This window comes from Nansenia antarctica (assembly GCF_963989245.1).
Source record: "Nansenia antarctica genome assembly, chromosome: 4".
NCBI classification, from domain to species: domain Eukaryota; kingdom Metazoa; phylum Chordata; class Actinopteri; order Argentiniformes; family Microstomatidae; genus Nansenia; species Nansenia antarctica.
Genome location: NC_137689.1, coordinates 16,322,713 through 16,342,831, shown reverse-complemented (window position 1 = coordinate 16,342,831; position 20,119 = coordinate 16,322,713). Strand labels below are relative to the sequence as shown.

At 42.8% G+C, this 20,119-nt stretch overlaps 1 protein-coding gene and 1 long non-coding RNA gene across 2 annotated transcripts; one reads left to right on the top strand and one right to left on the bottom strand.

Annotated features, from left to right (window-relative positions):
- Positions 1-9,640: 9,640 nt before the first annotated feature.
- Positions 9,641-10,416, bottom strand: LOC308156486. The gene is made up of 3 exons (XR_013937414.1): positions 10,364-10,416; positions 10,208-10,250; positions 9,641-10,096 (listed from the first exon to the last, which is right to left on the bottom strand). It is a non-coding gene; the product is annotated as an uncharacterized lncRNA (long non-coding RNA).
- A 2,621-nt stretch (positions 10,417-13,037) lies between these two features.
- On the top strand, positions 13,038-15,135 carry LOC308156473 (tubulin alpha chain, testis-specific-like; the record flags this gene model as incomplete). Its single annotated transcript, XM_080529816.1, has 5 exons — positions 13,038-13,173; positions 13,424-13,572; positions 13,773-13,925; positions 14,095-14,622; positions 14,842-15,135. Exons 1-5 carry the CDS (start codon positions 13,053-13,055, stop codon positions 15,133-15,135), a joined length of 1,245 nt encoding a protein of 414 aa, XP_080385942.1. The 5' UTR covers positions 13,038-13,052.
- Positions 15,136-20,119: the final 4,984 nt, after the last annotated feature.

Here is a 20,119-nt window from a genome sequence, read left to right as displayed (position 1 = left end):
GCAGAGATAGACATTGTTCACCAACAGAGAAAGAGAGGGTAGCAGTGCCAGCTGAATCACTGGGCTGTGAAGATAATGACTGCTATGGACCACATCTACTAGCTGCACTTTGCTCTCTTTGGCCAGAGTGAGGGAGCCTCTCTGTGCTGCCCTTGTGCATCCCGACTGTGTACGTGAATACTTTGTTACGGTCTAAAGCACAGACTCAATCTTATTTATTGAGGGTACGGTAATAACAGATGCACAGGTTGAACAGGTTTCGATATTCGGCTACATTGCAGATACTTGTTTGTCATAGTTCAAGGGCCATCGCCGTTCAATAGTATGAAAGCCTGGGCCTGGCAACATGTTTTACAGATAGAAGTTACAAATGACCAAAATATTGACACAGTCACTGTCTTTAAACATGTGAGGACACATAATCTATTATTAAATATTATATTTTCTCTCTCTCACTCTCACACACACACAGATTGCACACACACACACACACACACACACACACACACACACACCCAGACACACACACACACACACACACACACACACACACACACACACACACACACACACACCCTGCATGGTATGGGTGAGCAGCGGCTTGAAGACTGCCGGGTCTGAGAGCATGCTTCATTGCTTAGCCTACACGTAACAAAGCAGCCTCAAGACCTCGAGAGCACCACTGGGTTAAGCATACTGGTCACATTACATTAATTGGTCTTTTTTGCACCGCTTTAGACATATGCTCAAAAGGTGTGCATTAGGGCGGAGGGACCACCAGAGTCGACATCACAAGCCCAGTAACAGGCACGGCCAAGGCCAAAGCTGAGAAGCGACTGCAGTGAGATGCTGCTACATAGTGGCCATCAGACTGAGTCTCTGACGCCACGTCTTATTATCCAAGATAATAGCAGCCAAGGTTGCAGACACAATCTTGTGACTTGTCCTTCTTTCAGCCCAAACAGCCAGAGTTTGACACCAGGAGAGCCAACATAAGGAACACCATCTCCCTGGTCACCATATTAGGGCTGAATACTCAAATAACTTGAATAACTGGATTACCAAAACATTTAGTCGTTTTTTGCATTGTTATACAGCATGCTGAAATAAAACAATTCTGGTTCTATCCATAGGCATAAGTTTGGTTCTAAGCTGTAACTATACCCTACCAAATGTATTATTTTAATAATTGTATTAATTATTATTAGTTATTTTTCTCAATAAAGCATTCTTTTAAATCACATGTTTTTTCAATCTGATTACTCAATGAATCATCAGAATAATCGACAGAATACTAAATAACCAAAATACTCGATAGTTGCAGCCCTACTCCACACCATACTGGTCAACAGCACAGGGAGAAGGGAGAGGTGAACATTGGCAGAGGGAAATATGAGTTAATGTTAATGTCGTTAAGTATCAGGAGACTAGGAGATTGGACTGAAGAACATGTTTACACACACACATCTGCTAGTATCCTCCTGACATTTACTACCAGCATTTCCCAATCTTGGAGGTTTGGTTTCAGAACACCTTTGAAAAAACAGACAGAATAAGCTATAATCAAGAGCACCACAGCACTTTCAGTTTCAAAAATGCATTGGTAAATCAAACACTTCTGAAGAATCTGAGGACTGTTTTGACATGCTGTACACAAGATGGGGCTTGCTCCCCAACTTGGCTGCCAACACACAATATCAGAGCTGAAAACATGGAATAACTAATCACTTTTTTAAGGGGGCCGGGAGGAGTGGCACTCTTTGAACGGACAGAGCTGAAAAAGCAAAATGCATGCTTGGTGAAGCCCTTGAAAAGCTTGCTCATTAGTTAGATAATACATGAAACATACTGTCACAACGTTTTTGGCCCAGGCAGCCATTGAGAGCTCACACAAAGAGCACTGTCAGAGGTCTAAGGAGGACATTGTTCACCCAGCACATACTGTTGACTGCAACTGAGCGGTTTTTTGAACAATGCACACACTGTCACCATTCAAACTACTCTGTCACAGAAGGCCAGTGAGAGACAGGCGTTAACGGGCGAGTAGGGGATCACGTCATTCCAAGTTTGAAAGAATTTCACTGCTGCAGGGCTGGAGAAATATGGTCTGTTTGAAAAGAAAAAAAGACAGGTGTTAAAAAAATAAATCTTCACAAGCATCTCCCGGAAAGTGATTAGTAGATCTGAGAGCTTTTTGGATGGCATTGTAGATTCCTTTCTCATGAGATAAACGTAATCCTACAGACAACATTTTCCAATAATCATCTCGTAAGAAGAAATAGCAGGGCTCACTTAGCCAAGAGGGAAAGGGTAGCCTATATTGTTCTGTGTTATTAAAGGTGAGGGGGGGGGGGGGGGGGGCTGACAAAGTGAAGGGCTGACAAAAAAGTGGGGACATGATCTAACCTCTTGAGGGTGTCAGTTTTCTGCTATAGGCCTACCCAATTTCGTATTTTCTAATCTACGGGCTGCACCTCACGTTTTCATTTTAGCCTATAATGCACGATGTATTTTAAGGTGTTGTGGTGGCCAGAGGTTTCATGGACGCAGATTAATACTAAATAATCCTAGACTAAAAAGCATCCTCAATGGAGATTTTCCATTGCAAATGTTATTTAATCCTGGAGTAGCCTAGTTACCTTGTCTGTGATACTGGCCCACTGTGTAACAACAGAATATAAAAGTAATCTTCTTACCTCCTCTGTGACCGCCGTACGTTGTGACAGCCAATGAAGAGTCATACAGAACTATTTCACCCCCCAAAAAAGTATAATTCTGAAAGACAGTGCTGTGATATTCGAGGTTTGAAGCGGTATCCGAACTCTCACTGCACGGCGATCGGGAGGTGCCTGCGCCACAGAAATCCCCCCACTAACCCCCCCACTTCACTTGATAGCCTGTCCCACACGGCGACGATCTGCTGAGAGTGTAGAATCAGAGACGCGCCTCATCTGACACCCTGCTTCCTCGCTCACTCAAGGTAAATAGATAGAAACTATGGAACTGGATTACGCGCGGAACACATATGAACAACATATCAAATGGTGGTCATATGGTAATGTTCGCTATAATGACTCAGATGAGACCAACGTGTAAAATAGTCTACAATGCCATCTTACCAAATTCTAGTAGATGAACTTGAAACCGACTGTTCCTTGACAGTGCAGAGATCCAGGCCAGGGTTTGTGTCCGTCTCCGGTGCTATCTCGCTGCTTCCTTGTCGCTGCAAATTCCAACACATCAAGCGCTTCCGTCGCCTTCCACACGAGCACGCACCACGGCGGGGACGCACACTGACTCACCGTCCCACCCTGTTACTGCCAGAGGCACCGCCACACCCCCCTCTCCAAAAACACAAGAGGCCGAGAGAGCGATTCACACATTTTGTTGTTCTAAATCAAACAACTTGCAACAATGCAAATCATGCATTGACAATCCTAATCCAATCAGATGAGACAATTGTCACACCTACTCTACTCACCTTTATGATAAGACACTCGTCGGAATTTACAGCCACTTGAGATTTGAGAAGAGAAACCGGCACTGCATCTCAATCTATTCAGTAATCAACGGTTTCTCAGTCTACAGAGGTATAACCGTTATACCTGCACGGGGTAAACGACAACATTGTCTATGATGACTCCCAGTGAGTTTTCCCTGGCCATTGTGCCCTATATGTGCCCTACCCTCTGGGGAGTTCTTTTCCATGGCTTGCTTTGGGGGGGTCTATGGTTTGGTGTTAAATATTGTTTGTATTGTATTTATTGTTTATATTTGTTTCGCATTGTTCTTGTTGTGAAGCACCTTGCGACATTTGTCTATGTAAAAAGTGCTATAAAATACATTTGATTGATCGACTTTAGAACGTATTAATTGCGATGAAACACTTTTAACTCTCTTGATACAGCAACAATAGCAAACATATGGTGACCAGAAGAGAGGCCCAAAGTGCAATGACGGCAGCATTTCAAAAATGCTACACAGCCCTCCTCCGAGGGCTCTCGCTATTTGGGCTTTGGTTCAACAAACATGTCATAAAATCTGTCTTCAATTTAAAAACACTCATGATTTTAATGACATTGAACTTCTACCCAACCATGTGTTGACCATTCGTGTAGTGATCAATCATAATATGTAAAAAGAACAGAAAAATAGTATATATAATCTGTATATATACCCCCGTTGTAGACAAGGTTTTGGCTAATCGTTGAATGTGTTGGAGAGAGGGTGCACTGTAACAGAGCGGGGATGTGGGAGAGGGAGCAGAGTCCTGTCCCGGATAAGGGCTGACTACTATTGTATTTTCCCCTTCCTTTTCATGCAGCTCTAAACACACCCCAGATGTTATGCATATTTAGAGCTGTATTCCCGAGATAGCCAGAGTTTGGGTACTTTCAGGAGCTCTACTTCTCCACCAATGTCCTTAGACTGGTTAGTAGAAAAAAGACTCCTCAGGCTCCCCAGTGCTCAGACTTCACCCCCCCCCCCCCCACCCTCTGTGCTTGCTGTCATGCATAATGCATTAGGGCTTAAGAAAAAGAAAATCTATGCAATATAAACCCGGCGTTCTGCCATATAGTTATTTTAAAACACATTGAGAGGTTAAGTATAGTTTGAAAGATTACGGACACAATTCAGTCAAATGTTGTTACCAGGTTAAACTACAAGTAAAATACATACATTTGCATTTCACAAATGCCCAAATATACTTTAGAAAACAGTCATTAAAAAAACGAAATAACATTGAATTCTCATAGGCCAGACCGAGTCTCATTTCATTATCCTGGGACGCCAGTTTGGCTGAACAAGGCCCTGAAAGGAAGGGCCGGATTATTAGGAACCAGGCCAGGCAGTGGAAACATGTTCTTGGTCCACACATATCACAACAGCATGAAAAGATGGAACAAATAATTTTAGACAACTTACTGCGTTGGATTCCATGTATTAGCTCCATGATACATGATAAGATGATCAGTGTAGGCTACCATGCCAAAGACAATCTGCTTCACTGAGCCGAGTGGTTCCAAAGCACTGTGACCTCCTTGTCTTCTCTCTAGAGGTTTAGCAGTCGCTGGGTAACGGGCCTATTGTTAGGTTAATAAAGTGAGGAGCCAGTGAGGGGGGGCAGGTTGCAGGGGGTGCAGACGTTGTTTTTTAAAATTGCCTTTCAATATTGCAGTTGCCAAGGTATCCAAGACACTTGATTAACTGCCACTGACACATCTTTAACAGAGAGAATGAAGATGTAAAAGTGACCGTTACTTACATACGAGTATTTGACTTAAAAGCCGTCACAGAACCATATAAATGTCATTGAGTCTCTTGGCATTAAACTCTGTGAATAAGCGGTTCATTGAGAATAGGTTAAAATCAAAGACACATTGTATGGCTCCCTTATCATGAATGTGATCAAACAGGACCACTACAGCTTAATCATCTCAAACTCAGTGGAGGCTTGTGGAGATAGAAATGGGAGGCCCGGTTCACTGTAATGCATGGAATCAAATAAGGAATGTGTGATATCATTCCATGCATTACAATGAGGCCCAGCCTCCCCTGCTCAAACTCAGATCCCAGGTATTTGTGAAGTCTGAGAGGAGCAACAATATTTTAGCAGAGTATGATTTATTTAGCCATTGAAAATGGAAGACTTGCAGGTAATCTGGGCCTCTGACATGTTTTTTTATTCATTAGTTGAAGCTGCCTCAGATGGGGCACAGAGGTACACAGAGGAGAGCATGCGCAGCCAAGTTAAAGAAAAACAAGTACAATAAGTGCTTTTTCAGAGCACTTTGTTCCAGTCCTGCCAACGTGAGACAGGATATGTCCACAATCCCTTTTCTCCCTCCCCTCTCTGCGTCAGCGCTGGCTTGAAGATGTGACACCCTTGCAGGTTAAAGGAGATTGCAGGTCCCCCACCCAGCTACAGACAGTGGGCAATGAGAGGATCAGGACTAGAACTCCAGGAAATACCAATACTGTACCTCATATGCACTGCTGTTTCAAAGCCAATTTTTTAAACAAAGAACTTTGTACAAAACATACATGACAGTGATAACAAAAATGACAAAATAATCAATAATACCACAGTTGTATATTCTGTTTTTGTTTTCTTTTAAACCATGTTTTATTATTCCTAATATTAGATGTAGATACACAAGTCAACAAACATTATTCGATCTGTAATGAAAATGCTCCACAGCACACTGACATCTTGTGGAAGGGTCTGGTATTACAGACACGTACCTGAAAATGGACAGCAGTTATAGTTGTAGTAATAAGTAAGTTGCAGTAGTAACAGTAGTAGTAGTAATAACAGTAGCAATAATAATAATCATAATAATCAATCATAGTAGTGGTATTAACAACTCAGAATTAGTTAAGTCACAGAAGAAAGAACTGACATTCTTCAAAAGTAATGAGAAATGAGAATAGGTTGACAGGCTTATCAAATGCTGCAAAACAGATCACTGGATGAGAAAATACAAGCCCCCATGAGACAGCATATATCCTCCTGTGTAACGCTAAAAAAGGAAGCTCAAATTTGCCACCAGTCTTCTATTTTGTGTATTTCTATTTCTCTTCAACTTAAAAAACATATTTTAAGCGTTCAACAGTTGTTGTTTTTATAACCAAAACCGTCATAACCATCATGAGCTCTCTCCACCTCTTTGCCATCAATAATGCAGTCTATCCTTTTTATGGCCAATGCTCAGCAGTAGTACAATGTGGCTGAATAACATCAATCCAAATGTGACACCAAATCACATTATTTCCAAGCTCCACATATTTCTGCTTGACTGAAAGGCTTGGGTCATCCTATATTGGTTATATTTGAGTGAGTGTGTGTGTGTGTGTGTGTGTGTGTGTGTGTGTGTGTGTGTGTGTATTTGTGTGTGTGTGTATGAGAGATAGAGAGAGAGACAGAGACAGAGAGAAAGAACAACAGAGAGGGGGTAGAAAGGTGTGTGTGTGTGAGACGCATGTGAAATACTGGCTCCAAGTTACATGTATGTCCTTCTTTTGCATCACATGGCCAATTTGGCCAACCCACTTTGAGAGCCATAAACATTCATAAGAAGTCATACTAGGATGTACATAGTAGACCCATCCTCAGAGATTCATCAACTTCAACTTGCCTGGACTGTCCATTGGTCCTCTCCCTGAATCAGGCAGGATCTAAACTGGGTCACAAAGATCAGTTGACCCAGTAGAGGGCGACAGAAGCTACTTTTTGAAGCGATGCGGCCGATTAGGCACAGCCTTGGTCAGTTGGTCACAGTGAATAATGATGAAGGCTCACCTGGTTATTCACTGAGCTCCACCGCTTAAGTTTCCCTCATTGATCATGTGAATACGCTCCTAACTTTGGTTAGGCAGCCAGAGGGATAGCTCAGTACATCAGGCTGAAACAAAGAATTAACACTGGCTCACAGCTGAGACTCTGCTAGACAAAGCAGTATATTGCCTATTATACTGCTTATTTTGAATGAGAATCATCTGAATCACATTGGCTGATCAGTCCAATTGAGCGAATTGTCTTAAATGTTGAAAAGCTGCACATTTCTTACACTTAGTCGATGGTGTTCTTTCCATTTCTGGTTTGGGGGGGGAGTGAAGGGTATTTTATTATGCCTCCTCCCCAGATAAGCCTGCCACTGATTAATAAGTACCTTGGACCACAAGAAACTTGATTTGCTTAGACCAGTTTCTTACAAAGGAACCCTCCACGACTCTTAAGACAGGAAAATAAACCATTACTTGACTGTGCTAGGACTGTGCTGTCTCCTTCAAATTCAGCTTCACTGTTATTCATTGTTATTTTGATATTTCAATTAGCCCCAATTGATGGTACACCAGGGCATTCCTGTGTAATGCTCCACCCTCCACAGCATGGGCTTCGTGGTATCATGCCATGCTATGCATCAAAGTAGATGAGAACTGGAGACAACAATAAGACACAAACAAGTATAATCCTACATGAAATCATGCCACAATAACAGCTTAAGACTATTCTCTCTTGTCACCATCAAGTGAGGAAAGCTTGTCGTGGTTACGCCTCTTCCAATCCAACACAGCTTTGCCTGTCTGTCTCTATGTGCATATGGGTACCTGGGTATAGAATCCATTCACACACTTAGCCAATGCCAAGGGGCACATGTTAAACATTCTTCTTAGATTCGTTTCACAAATTATAACGCTTCCTTTGTGGTTTAGAGCTTTTCAAATAGTAGGAAAGACTGGGTTAGCAAAATGTATGTCAATGGTCAATCTCAAGTAAGGCTCACCATTCCCCCTTATCTAGCACATGACAGCACCTTTTGACCCCATAATCCCACCTCAGACCCCAGCAGCCCCGCCCTCTGTCCTGCTAGCCCACCTCCCTTCACCAGAGAGACGTGCTCTTCTGCTTCGGCTCCTTCTGGAGTCACTGTTAACCCGCCCCCGCCCCCATCCCATTACCAAACAAAATGGAGAGACCTGGAGAAGGTGTGTGAAGAGTGAAACTGAAGTCTGAAAATAATCTAGGAGGAACGTTTAATTAATTAGCATTGTCATCTACATATTCAAACCAATAAAACAAACAATATGCCTTATAGAAATCCATCCCAAAAACTTCTGTGTGTGTGTGTGTGTGTGTGTGTAAAGTCAGAAAAACAGCATCCAACTGGATGCCTCTGATCAAGAATAACAGAAACGTGCAAAACCCACAGCACCACAACTCACTCTCACCCTCACTAGAAAACTAATGATCTCTGCTTTGGAAAGAAACAATGAAACTCAAAATCAAAGCAGAAATGATCCCTCAGAAGAACAAAATCAAATACAGGTAAGATCCAAGATAAAATGAAAAATAAAACCACTTTAAATATATATCATTTTCCCATTGGTGAAACTTGCGATCAATTAATGCACACTGCTAAAATTGACTGAGCCTCTCTTTTCAAATACACCTCATAAATTGTTCTTCCTAGAAAAAAACAAAAAACAATACAAACAGAAACAAGATGGCCAACCGACATAGTTTGTAGTTTAAACCAAATTCTTGTTTTGCTCCGCAACATGACTCAAGATATCTGCTGACATACTTTAAATAATTTCTTTTTTCTCAAACCTGCAACAGCAAAAAGATAAATAATAATAATAACAGCAATATTATTGGTAATGTTAATAACATCAATACCAAAAACAAAAACAAAATATGATGTGGTCCTTCCCAAGGAGAAAGAGAGATAGAGAGAAAGAGAGAGTATGAGAGAAACAGGGAGAGAGGGGACAGTAGGGATAGCACCCTCTACTGTGGGTTTTGACTGTGGGCATAGGTAACACAGCTTTAGAGTGGATTGCTTGTCTCAAGACTGATTGAAATTAAACTCATTTGCAGGTGGAACAGAACTGACTGGTGGGAACCTCAGTGCCTCTCATCTCTACTAGTGTGAACCACCTCTCGCCTCTCCCATAAAGCCTTGGGGTTCCTTTCCCCCCAATGATAAGGTCAAAGAGAGTTCTTGTTAGTGACTCTGATCAACAAAACCCCCGTTGGCTGAAAATGCCACTAAAGCTACGGGGGCTTACATTGGTTGGATGCTGGATGTGAGCGATGGAGAGGACAAGAGAGATGTGAAAGGGAAATATATGACAGATGAAGAAAGAGAGTAGAGAGAGAGAGAGAGAAAGAGAGAGAGTGAGAGAAAGAGTAAGCTCTGTGTGAGCCACATATAGTTGTTGACAAACTCCTTAGGACCAGGGCTGAGAGCAATGCGTTTATGCAACAAAGAGGGCTTTCCTTTTCTGCCTGTTTCAGTTTGGTTTGGATTTTTTTTAGAACAAATATCATTTTTCGTTGATGTTGATGTTGATGTTCTCAAATGTTTTATTTCTTCTTGCCAAAGAAGCTGAATCTCTTCTCGCGGTCCTTGTCCTTCCCGTCCTTGTTGCGCATGGTTACCCCCCCTGCGGCCTCGGTCGAGCTGGGGGAGATGGGGGGCATGGTCATGGCCCGGCTCAGGGCCCTAGGGCCACAGGGGGAGTGGTCCCCTGACTCGCTGGGTGGGATGGTGGCCAGTATGGAGCGGATCCAGGAGCTCATCTCCGGCTGGTGGAGACAACGGGGGTTACTCCTCATGACACCAGCAGGTCAGAACATTCTAACAGCAGTTAGCAGTCGACAGACACAAGGCCAGGGACCGCTCTATGTGACACTCACCTCATCCTTGGCTTGGAAGAGGTACTCCTTACCATCCCCTAGCCTGCAGACACACAGGGTAGAATACTGAGGTCAGTATACATTCAGATAATAATAATAAGTAGAAGATTCATATATCTGTACATGAAAGTCTATGAACTCAGAAGCTCCTCTCACCGGAGCTTAAAGACGTGTTTCCTCTTCTTGTAGTCGTTGGCGACTTCACATACGGCCTCTCCCAGGCTGATGGGGACCTCGCCATGGTAAGGGATCCCATTGGAGGCGCTTTTGTTATCCTTGTAGAAGCCCATGCTTCCCTTACGAAGGACACAGTACACATTCTGCCAGGATCTATGGGGGGGGGGGAGAGAGCGAGAGAGAGAGATGAGTCAGAGAGAGATAAGTCAAGTCTGAAACGCACATATTCCTCAAAGAGCTGATGGAGACAAGCAAATGAATTATTTATTTATTCTTATTTATTAGTTTCCATAATCAAACAAAATGAGGTGTAATTTCATACATTCCACCTCCATTAAACGTCTGCTGATATCCATAAAGATTTCAATTTCCATTTCAGCTTTCCAGCAGAACTGACCAATGCCTTCCCACTCTCCCTCCCTCCCTCCCCCCCCCCCGTCTCTGTGGCTCACCTGGTAGCTGCCTTTTTGTTGTGGGACTCCATCTCCTGCTTGCGGTAGAGCATGCCCTCCATGGCGTCTGGGCCAGACTCGGCTCCGCCCCGGCTGGGTAGCGTGGCAGACGGGTCCAGGCGAGAGGACGCCAGGCCGCTGTCTCGACCCGGACCGTTCACAGACTCAGTCTCTGAACCCTGGGGTTCACAATGGCAGACAACACGCGGTCAGCATAGAAGATGAGCAGAAAGATTGGATTTTTGCAAAAAACTCAAACTTCTTTTCTCTCTTCAGCCAAAATAAGCCAGGATGACCCTCGACAAACAATGTTGTAAACCTGTCATTGACGGTCTTGTTTGAGATGATAGCACAATTGCCATATTCATATGCATTATGGTGACGTTTAACAGCATGAACATATAAACAGGAACACGTACAAACACAGAGAGACACTGGCACAGAAGTACGCTAACACACATGTGCACGCAGCCCTGTGACACATGGGGTACACAGCTCAGCTCTATAGCTGGGGTACACAGCTCAGCTCTACACGCACACGTCTGTATGCGTGACACACACACACACACACACACACACACACACACACACACATACATACACACACACACACACACACACACACACACACACACACACACACACACACACCAGGGGAGCCACCCCTCCCAAATTTCGTTGTTTGGTACCTGTACTATATCAATGACAATAAAGACCATTCATTCATTCATTCAAACACAACTACTGTACTTTCACTGCTCTTACAAACACTCATGTCCTGGTCGTTTTGAAGAGGAAAAAATGGACCAGCCCCCAGAGACTTGAACGACCTTTGACCCCTGAGCAGAATGAGGTTGTGAATCTGCATAGGACTGGAAGGCCTCAACAGCAATGGGACTTGGCTCAGATGTGCAAAAATGTGTTCAAATAAAGCAATGGTGCAGCAGTGACAGAGGACGATGACGCCCTCTGGTGGGCCAGACATAGGAACTGCGGTAGACCAGGAGCTGAGCGCAGGCAGGTGATGGGGACGATGAGGAAGCTAGGCTAAGGCTAAGGCTTGGTACTCACACGCTCCCGCTGCTTTGGCTTAGAGACAGGTTTAGGCTCAGATTTCATTCCCAATGACAACGATACTGACAACGACTGCAGGTAAAAATGCAACAAGAAATAGTTAACAAGTCCTTGTGCGTTGAGGTAGCTCTCTAATGCTCATGTGCCTAAAATAGACCCTGACACATACAGTACAGACACGTACATGTCACAGAGAGACACACATAGATATAAACACAGTACAGACACACACACACACACACACACACACACACACACACACACACACACACACACACACACACACACACACACACACACACACACACACACACACACACACACACACACACACACACACACACTCTGACTCCTGTCTAATGTATACTTACGGGTTCATTGGTCTCCATTTAACGATACTGTCTTACTGATATAATAACTTATTATAATAATTATAATTATAATAATTACTTAATTTCGAAGAAAAACAAATAGGTAGATTGATCCAATCAACACAAGACAACCGAGTAACAGCCGTTAATGAAGTTTACTTTTGAAAATCCAATTCATGGTCCAATGGTAAAAGAGAAAATATTGATTGATGGGACTGAAAAATGTATTTGTACGATTTGTATATAGCCAATTGGGTTAAAAGGGGGCGGGTTCTTTGACGCACCTATATATATACGTGTGAGCAGCCGTTACTCATGTGACATGTTTGGCCGTCGCGAGTAACAAAGCCAGTGAAACAGGATTGTGTAAATTAGCTAGCTAGCAACAGAAGATTAGAAGTATTATTCACTAACTATAAAAACGTATTTCTGTCATACACAGTTACTACTTTGAATCCTCATCAACATGGTAAGTTTTACTAGCTAGCTAATGAGTACATTGTGGTTTTCAAAGTAGGTAAGCTAGCTAGCCGGCTAGTAAGCAAGTCCAGTTTAGCTAGCTTCTAGCCAGACATTGTCTTAACGAAGTAAATCGTTCTGTGGTAAATTAACGACATTGAATGCGAGATTGTGGTGTCTCAAAATCGATCTGGTTTTTTCTCCGTCTAGCGTGAGTGCATCTCCATCCATGTCGGCCAGGCCGGAGTGCAGATCGGGAATGCCTGCTGGGAGCTGTACTGCCTGGAGCATGGGATCCAGCCCGACGGCCAGATGCCGAGTGGCAAAACCATCGGCGGGGGGGACGACTCCTTCAACACCTTCTTCAGCGAGACAGGGGCCGGAAAACACGTCCCTCGGACTGTGTTTGTGGATCTGGAACCAACTGTCGTTGGTATGGTTGAACAATTATGCACTTATTCTCAGAATAGTGAATCTGAATCTGACAGAATCTGCAAAAAAAAAAAAAATCGGTGAACTTGTTATTTCTAGTTCATGTGCATTGCAACCTAATGTTAATTAGTTACAGGTGATTTTTAGCTAGCGATAACAATGCTAAACTAATGATTAGCCAGCTAATGAGACCTGGTATGTAATGTACCAATGAAATGTTAATGCGCGAGCACGCTGTGATGTGTCTGCAGACGAGGTCCGCACGGGGACGTACCGGCAGCTTTTCCACCCGGAGCAGCTGATCACCGGGAAGGAGGATGCCGCTAACAACTACGCCCGAGGCCACTACACCATCGGTAAAGATATCGTGGACCTGGTGCTGGACAGAGTTCGCAAGCTGGTTAGTGTTGTCCTGGTTTATTAACAATTGATTGTGGTATTGCGCTTTAAACCTGTTAAAGGCCTGATTCACAAAAAGGCCTCCTAAATTTCGTTGTTTGGTACCTGTACTGTAGCAATGACAATAAAGTCCATTCATTCATTCATCATTCATTCATTCATTCACAAACCCCCTCTGCCCTGTGATTTTACTGTCCCCAGTCGGACCAGTGCACCGGGCTGCAGGGCTTCCTCATCTTCCACAGCTTTGGCGGCGGAACTGGCTCAGGCTTTGCCTCTCTGCTCATGCAGAGGCTGTCGGTTGAATATGGCAAAAAATCAAAGCTGGAGTTCGCCATTTACCCTGCTCCTCAGGTATTGCAGTGCTTTGGGATCACCGTTTCAGTAGATTATTTGATGAATTGCAGTAATGTATAATTTATTTATATTTCCTGGAATTAATATATCATGATCCGTAAGTAAACATTTTTGGGGGAGTATCTCTCTAAAAGTTATTTTCTCTACTCCTTTTGTATGTGTTCAGATCTCCACAGCAGTGGTGGAGCCCTACAACTCTATCCTGACCACCCACACTACACTGGAGCACTCGGACTGCGCTTTCATGGTCGACAATGAAGCCACCTACGACATATGCCGCTTTAACCTGGACATTGAGCGGCCGACCTACACCAACCTCAACCGCCTTATCAGCCAGGTCGTCTCCTCCATCACTGCCTCACTGCGCTTCGATGGAGCGCTCAATGTGGACCTCATCGAGTTCCAGACCAACCTGGTGCCTTACCCCCGCATCCACTTCCCGCTGGTCACCTACGCGCCTGTAATCTCAGCTGAGAAGGCCTACCATGAGCAGCTCTCTGTGGCAGAGATCACCAACGCCTGCTTTGAGCCCGCCAACCAGATGGTGAAGTGTGACCCGCGCCATGGGAAGTACATGGCCTGTTGCATGCTGTACCGTGGGGATGTAGTTCCCAAGGATGTCAACGCCGCCATTGCTACCATCAAGACCAAACGCACCATTCAGTTTGTGGACTGGTGTCCTACAGGCTTCAAGGTAAACACCCATTTGAAGCTCATGATTACTGCACACTGATTTTTATTCTCCCAAAAAGTGTTTTGTGTGCAAATTAATCATGATGCCCACTTGAAATAAAACAAATAATTTTGGTATATTTATTTACTGCAGTTGATATGTCTTTTAACCATCACCTGAATTATTTTTGTCAAGTATGATTGTTGGTTTCTCAACTGCTTTCTTGTGCCCTTCCTGCAGGTGGGCATCAACTACCAGCCACCCACTGTGGTGCCAGGGGGAGACCTGGCCAAGGTGCAGAGGGCGGTGTGCATGCTTAGCAACACCACGGCCATCGCTGAAGCTTGGGCACGCCTTGATCACAAGTTTGACCTGATGTACGCCAAGCGTGCTTTTGTCCACTGGTATGTGGGCGAGGGCATGGAGGAGGGAGAGTTCTCAGAGGCCAGAGAGGACCTGGCAGCCCTGGAGAAGGACTATGAGGAGGTCGGACTCGACTCTGTGGAGGGAGAAGCTGAGGAAGGGGACGAGTGACCCTACTCATTCAACACATTTTGCAGTGTTCTCTGCTGTTAATTATTAATAGGAGGTGGTGGCACCCTCTCAATGATATTTGGTCTTTTCTTTGATACTAACCTCTGAACTAAATCTGTTATTAAAGAAATAAATACAGTATAGCATGTCATGTTTATTTGCGTCCATGACATGTTTATTAAAATATTATTCACTTATTGTAAATCTTCCACACAGTGTTCTCTGCTGTTAATTATTAATAAAGTTCTGTTTTGTTCCCCCATATGTTATTTGTTATTTTTTATCACATAAAAAGTTTATGTTAAGTAGGTATTCAGCTTGGAGTTTATACTTAAAAACGTAATATATTATGTATACTGTATATCATAGTGTAATGACCTGTTTCTGTGATGGTGACAAAGAGGATAGGCCACAGAATGAAGAAAAAATCTTTAAGGGCTTTTGAGTCTGGGATAGGCACTGACCATCCAGCTACAGAGGACCAACACACTGGTGACAGTTAAAAATGTTTTTATTGGTTAGCATTGAATGTGGGTAAATTAGTGAGCTCACAATTTTTTCTATAATTTATACATGAAGCAACTACCAAGGGGCTTGGATAATATCCCAATAGTTTTAACCCATTTCTTTATCTGAGAAAAATGAGCTGTGGCTGTTTTCATGTGTCCTTAATCAACAATGATAAGGATATAAGGCAAACCTCTGGTTATAGGAGGGGCAGGGGTAGAGGTGCATGATTTAAGGATTATTTTGCTTAAAGAATACAAATGCCTATTAAACCAGGCCAGTTTTTACTTTTTACTGTCAAATTTAGTTGGAGGCACCTCAATCTTGCTCCCATTGTAGTGTGAGTGCTTTGTTCAGAGTCTGTTCTCTGAGATGTGCGGTCAGAAAACTTGCTCTCCGCCATCTAACCGACAGACAAACATTTCAATCACCTACTTACCGGCAGGTAAGTCACACACAGTCATATGTGACCAATCTCAATATCCTTTAGAGTACACAATCAAAAGGTAAACAAACACATTTCATATTAATATATTCTTACATATCTTACTCCATGATATTTGGTATTTTCTTTGATACTAACCTCTGAACTAAATCTGTTATTAAAGAAATAAATACAGTATAGCATGTCATGTTTATTTGCGACATTTTATTAAAATATTGTTCACTTATTGTAAATCTTCCACACTATGCACTTTAGGTGCATAATGGTCATTTGTTCGAATGGTAATTTACATTCATGGTACATTCCTTCTCAAAGGAAATATCTTGCAAATTCCCTCAGCCACTGTTTCACCCACATAATAACCCTAGACTATTGTATTTATTTTACAAGCACAACAATGCAAACAAACAATTAGATACATTATGTTCAACATAAATGTTGTTGTCTGTCAACCCTTGCATTTTAGAGTGCTGCATGAATTTGAGAAGGATTATATTTTCCCAGTCCCATCTAGCTGTCAAATCTAAATGATCATGTGAAATGTTGATTTATTTCCCCCACTTAGATTTGAATCCCTTTTTAAAGAACTTACTGAAAGGTAATCAACCCTATGTCAAGGGAACATAACATGATATTTCACTGCAATTTCAATTTCACAAATGGACCCCTGCTGATGCATTATTGGATCTGTGTTAAGCTCAAAATCAAAACCAACTTTATGTTACATTACAGTTATTGTCTAGGTAGGACATAAGCATTTTCAGTTTGGAACAAGGGCAACTGAAGTTGACTGTTAAAATCGCAACAAAAATAATGTTATAGCCATAACATGTATAACCACGAGATGTCCCCAAAGATCACGTGATTTGAAGCCCTATTTTATGCTGCAGAGAGTGCAATACACCAGTGACGCCATCTGACTGATTGGAGTTCAAAAACAATACATGGGGCATGACTCGCATGAGACATGACATGATACATAATAATATATGATACATAGTAATGCATGGAATCAAATAAGGAATGTGTGATATCATTCCATGCATTACAATGAGCCCCTCCTCCGATTTCTAGCTCCACCAGCCTCCCCTGCTCAAACTCAGATCCCAGGTATTTGTGAAGTCTGAGAGGAGCAACAATATTTGAGCAGAGTATGATTTATTTAGCCATTGAAAATGGAAGACTTGCAGGTAATCTGGGCCTCTGACATGTTTTTTTATTCATTAGTTGAAGCTGCCTCAGATGGGGCACAGAGGTACACAGAGGAGAGCATGCGCAGCCAAGTTAAAGAAAAACAAGTACAATAAGTGCTTTTTCAGAGCAGTTTGTTCCAGTCCTGCCAACGTGAGACAGGATATGTCCACAATCCCTTTTCTCCCTCCCCTCTCTGCGTCAGCGCTGGCTTGAAGATGTGACACCCTTGCAGGTTAAAGGAGATTGCAGGTCCCCCACCCAGCTACAGACAGTGGGCAATGAGAGGATCAGGACTAGAACTCCAGGAAATACCAATACTGTACCTCATATGCACTGCTGTTTCAAAGCCAATTTTTTAAACAAAGAACTTTGTACAAAACATACATGACAGTGATAACAAAAATGACACAATAATCAATAATACCACAGTTGTATATTCTGTTTTTGTTTTCTTTTAAACCATGTTTTATTATTCCTAATATTAGATGTAGATACACAAGTCAACAAACATTATTCGATCTGTAATGAAAATGCTCCACAGCACACTGACATCTTGTGGAAGGGTCTGGTATTACAGACACGTACCTGAAAATGGACAGCAGTTATAGTTGTAGTAATAAGTAAGTTGCAGTAGTAACAGTAGTAGTAGTAATAACAGTAGCAATAATAATAATCATAATAATCAATCATAGTAGTGGTATTAACAACTCAGAATTAGTTAAGTCACAGAAGAAAGAACTGACATTCTTCAAAAGTAATGAGAAATGAGAATAGGTTGACAGGCTTATCAAATGCTGCAAAACAGATCACTGGATGAGAAAATACAAGCCCCCATGAGACAGCATATATCCTCCTGTGTAACGCTAAAAAAGGAAGCTCAAATTTGCCATCAGTCTTCTATTTTGTGTATTTCTATTTCTCTTCAACTTAAAAAACATATTTTAAGCGTTCAACAGTTGTTGTTTTTATAACCAAAACCGTCATAACCATCATGAGCTCTCTCCACCTCTTTGCCATCAATAATGCAGTCTATCCTTTTTATGGCCAATGCTCAGCAGTAGTACAATGTGGCTGAATAACATCAATCCAAATGTGACACCAAATCACATTATTTCCAAGCTCCACATATCTCTGCTTGACTGAAAGGCTTGGGTCATCCTACATTGGTTATATTTGAGTGAGTGAGTGTGTGTGTGTGTGTGTGTGTGTATGAGAGAGAGAGAGAGAGAGAGAGAGAGAGAGAGAGAGAGAGAGAGAGAGAGAGAGAGAGAGAGACAGAGAGAAAGAACAACAGAGAGGGGGTAGAAAGGTGTGTGTGTGTGTGAGACGCATGTGAAATACTGGCTCCAAGTTACATGTATGTCCTTCTTTTGCATCACATGGCCAATTTGGCCAACCCACTTTGAGAGCCATAAACATTCATAAGAAGTCATACTAGGATGTACATAGTAGACCCATCCTCAGAGATTCATCAACTTCAACTTGCCTGGACTGTCCATTGGTCCTCTCCCTGAATCAGGCAGGATCTAAACTGGGTCACAAAGATCAGTTGACCCAGTAGAGGGCGACAGAAGCTACTTTTTGAAGCGATGCGGCCGATTAGGCACAGCCTTGGTCAGTTGGTCACAGTGAATAATGATGAAGGCTCACCTGGTTATTCACTGAGCTCCACCGCTTAAGTTTCCCTCATTGATCATGTGAATACGCTCCTAACTTTGGTTAGGCAGCCAGAGGGATAGCTCAGTACATCAGGCTGAAACAAAGAATTAACACTGGCTCACAGCTGAGACTCTGCTAGACAAAGCAGTATATTGCCTATTATGCTGCTTATTTTGAATGAGAATCATCTGAATCACATTGGCTGATCAGTCCAATTGAGCGAATTGTCTTAAATGTTGAAAAGCTGCACATTTCTTACACTTAGTCGATGGTGTTCTTTCCATTTCTGGTTTGGGGGGAGTGAAGGGTATTTTATTATGCCTCCTCCCCAGATAAGCCTGCCACTGATTAATAAGTACCTTGGACCACAAGAAACTTGGTTTGCTTAGACCAGTTTCTTACAAAGGAACCCTCCACGACTCTTAAGACAGGAAAATAAACCATTACTTGACTGTGCTAGGACTGTGCTGTCTCCTTCAAATTCAGCTTCACCGTTATTCATTGTTATTTTTCAATTTCAATTTCAATTAGCCCCAATCGTTGTAATAATGGTACACCTGGGCATTCCTGTGTAATGCTCCACCCTCCACAGCATGGGCTTCGTGGTATCATGCCATGCTATGCATCAAAGTAGATGAGAACTGGAGACAACAATAAGACACAAACAAGTATAATCCTACATGAAATCATGCCACAATAACAGCTTAAGACTATTCTCTCTTGTCACCATCAAGTGAGGAAAGCTTGTCGTGGTTACGCCTCTTCCAATCCAACACAGCTTTGCCTGTCTGTCTCTATGTGCATATGGGTACCTGGGTATAGAATCCATTCACACACTTAGCCAATGCCAAGGGGCACATGTTAAACATTCTTCTTAGATTCGTTTCACAAATGATAAAGCTTCCTTTGTGGTTTAGAGCTTTTCAAATAGTAGGAAAGACTGGGTTAGCAAAATGTATGTCAATGGTCAATCTCAAGTAAGGCTCACCATTCCCCCTTATCTAGCACATGACAGCACCTTTTGACCCCATAATCCCACCTCAGACCCCAGCAGCCCTGCCCTCTGTCCTGCTAGCCCACCTCCCTTCACCAGAGAGACGTGCTCTTCTGCTTCGGCTCCTTCTGGAGTCACTGTTAACCCGCCCCCGCCCCCATCCCATTACCAAACAAAATGGAGAG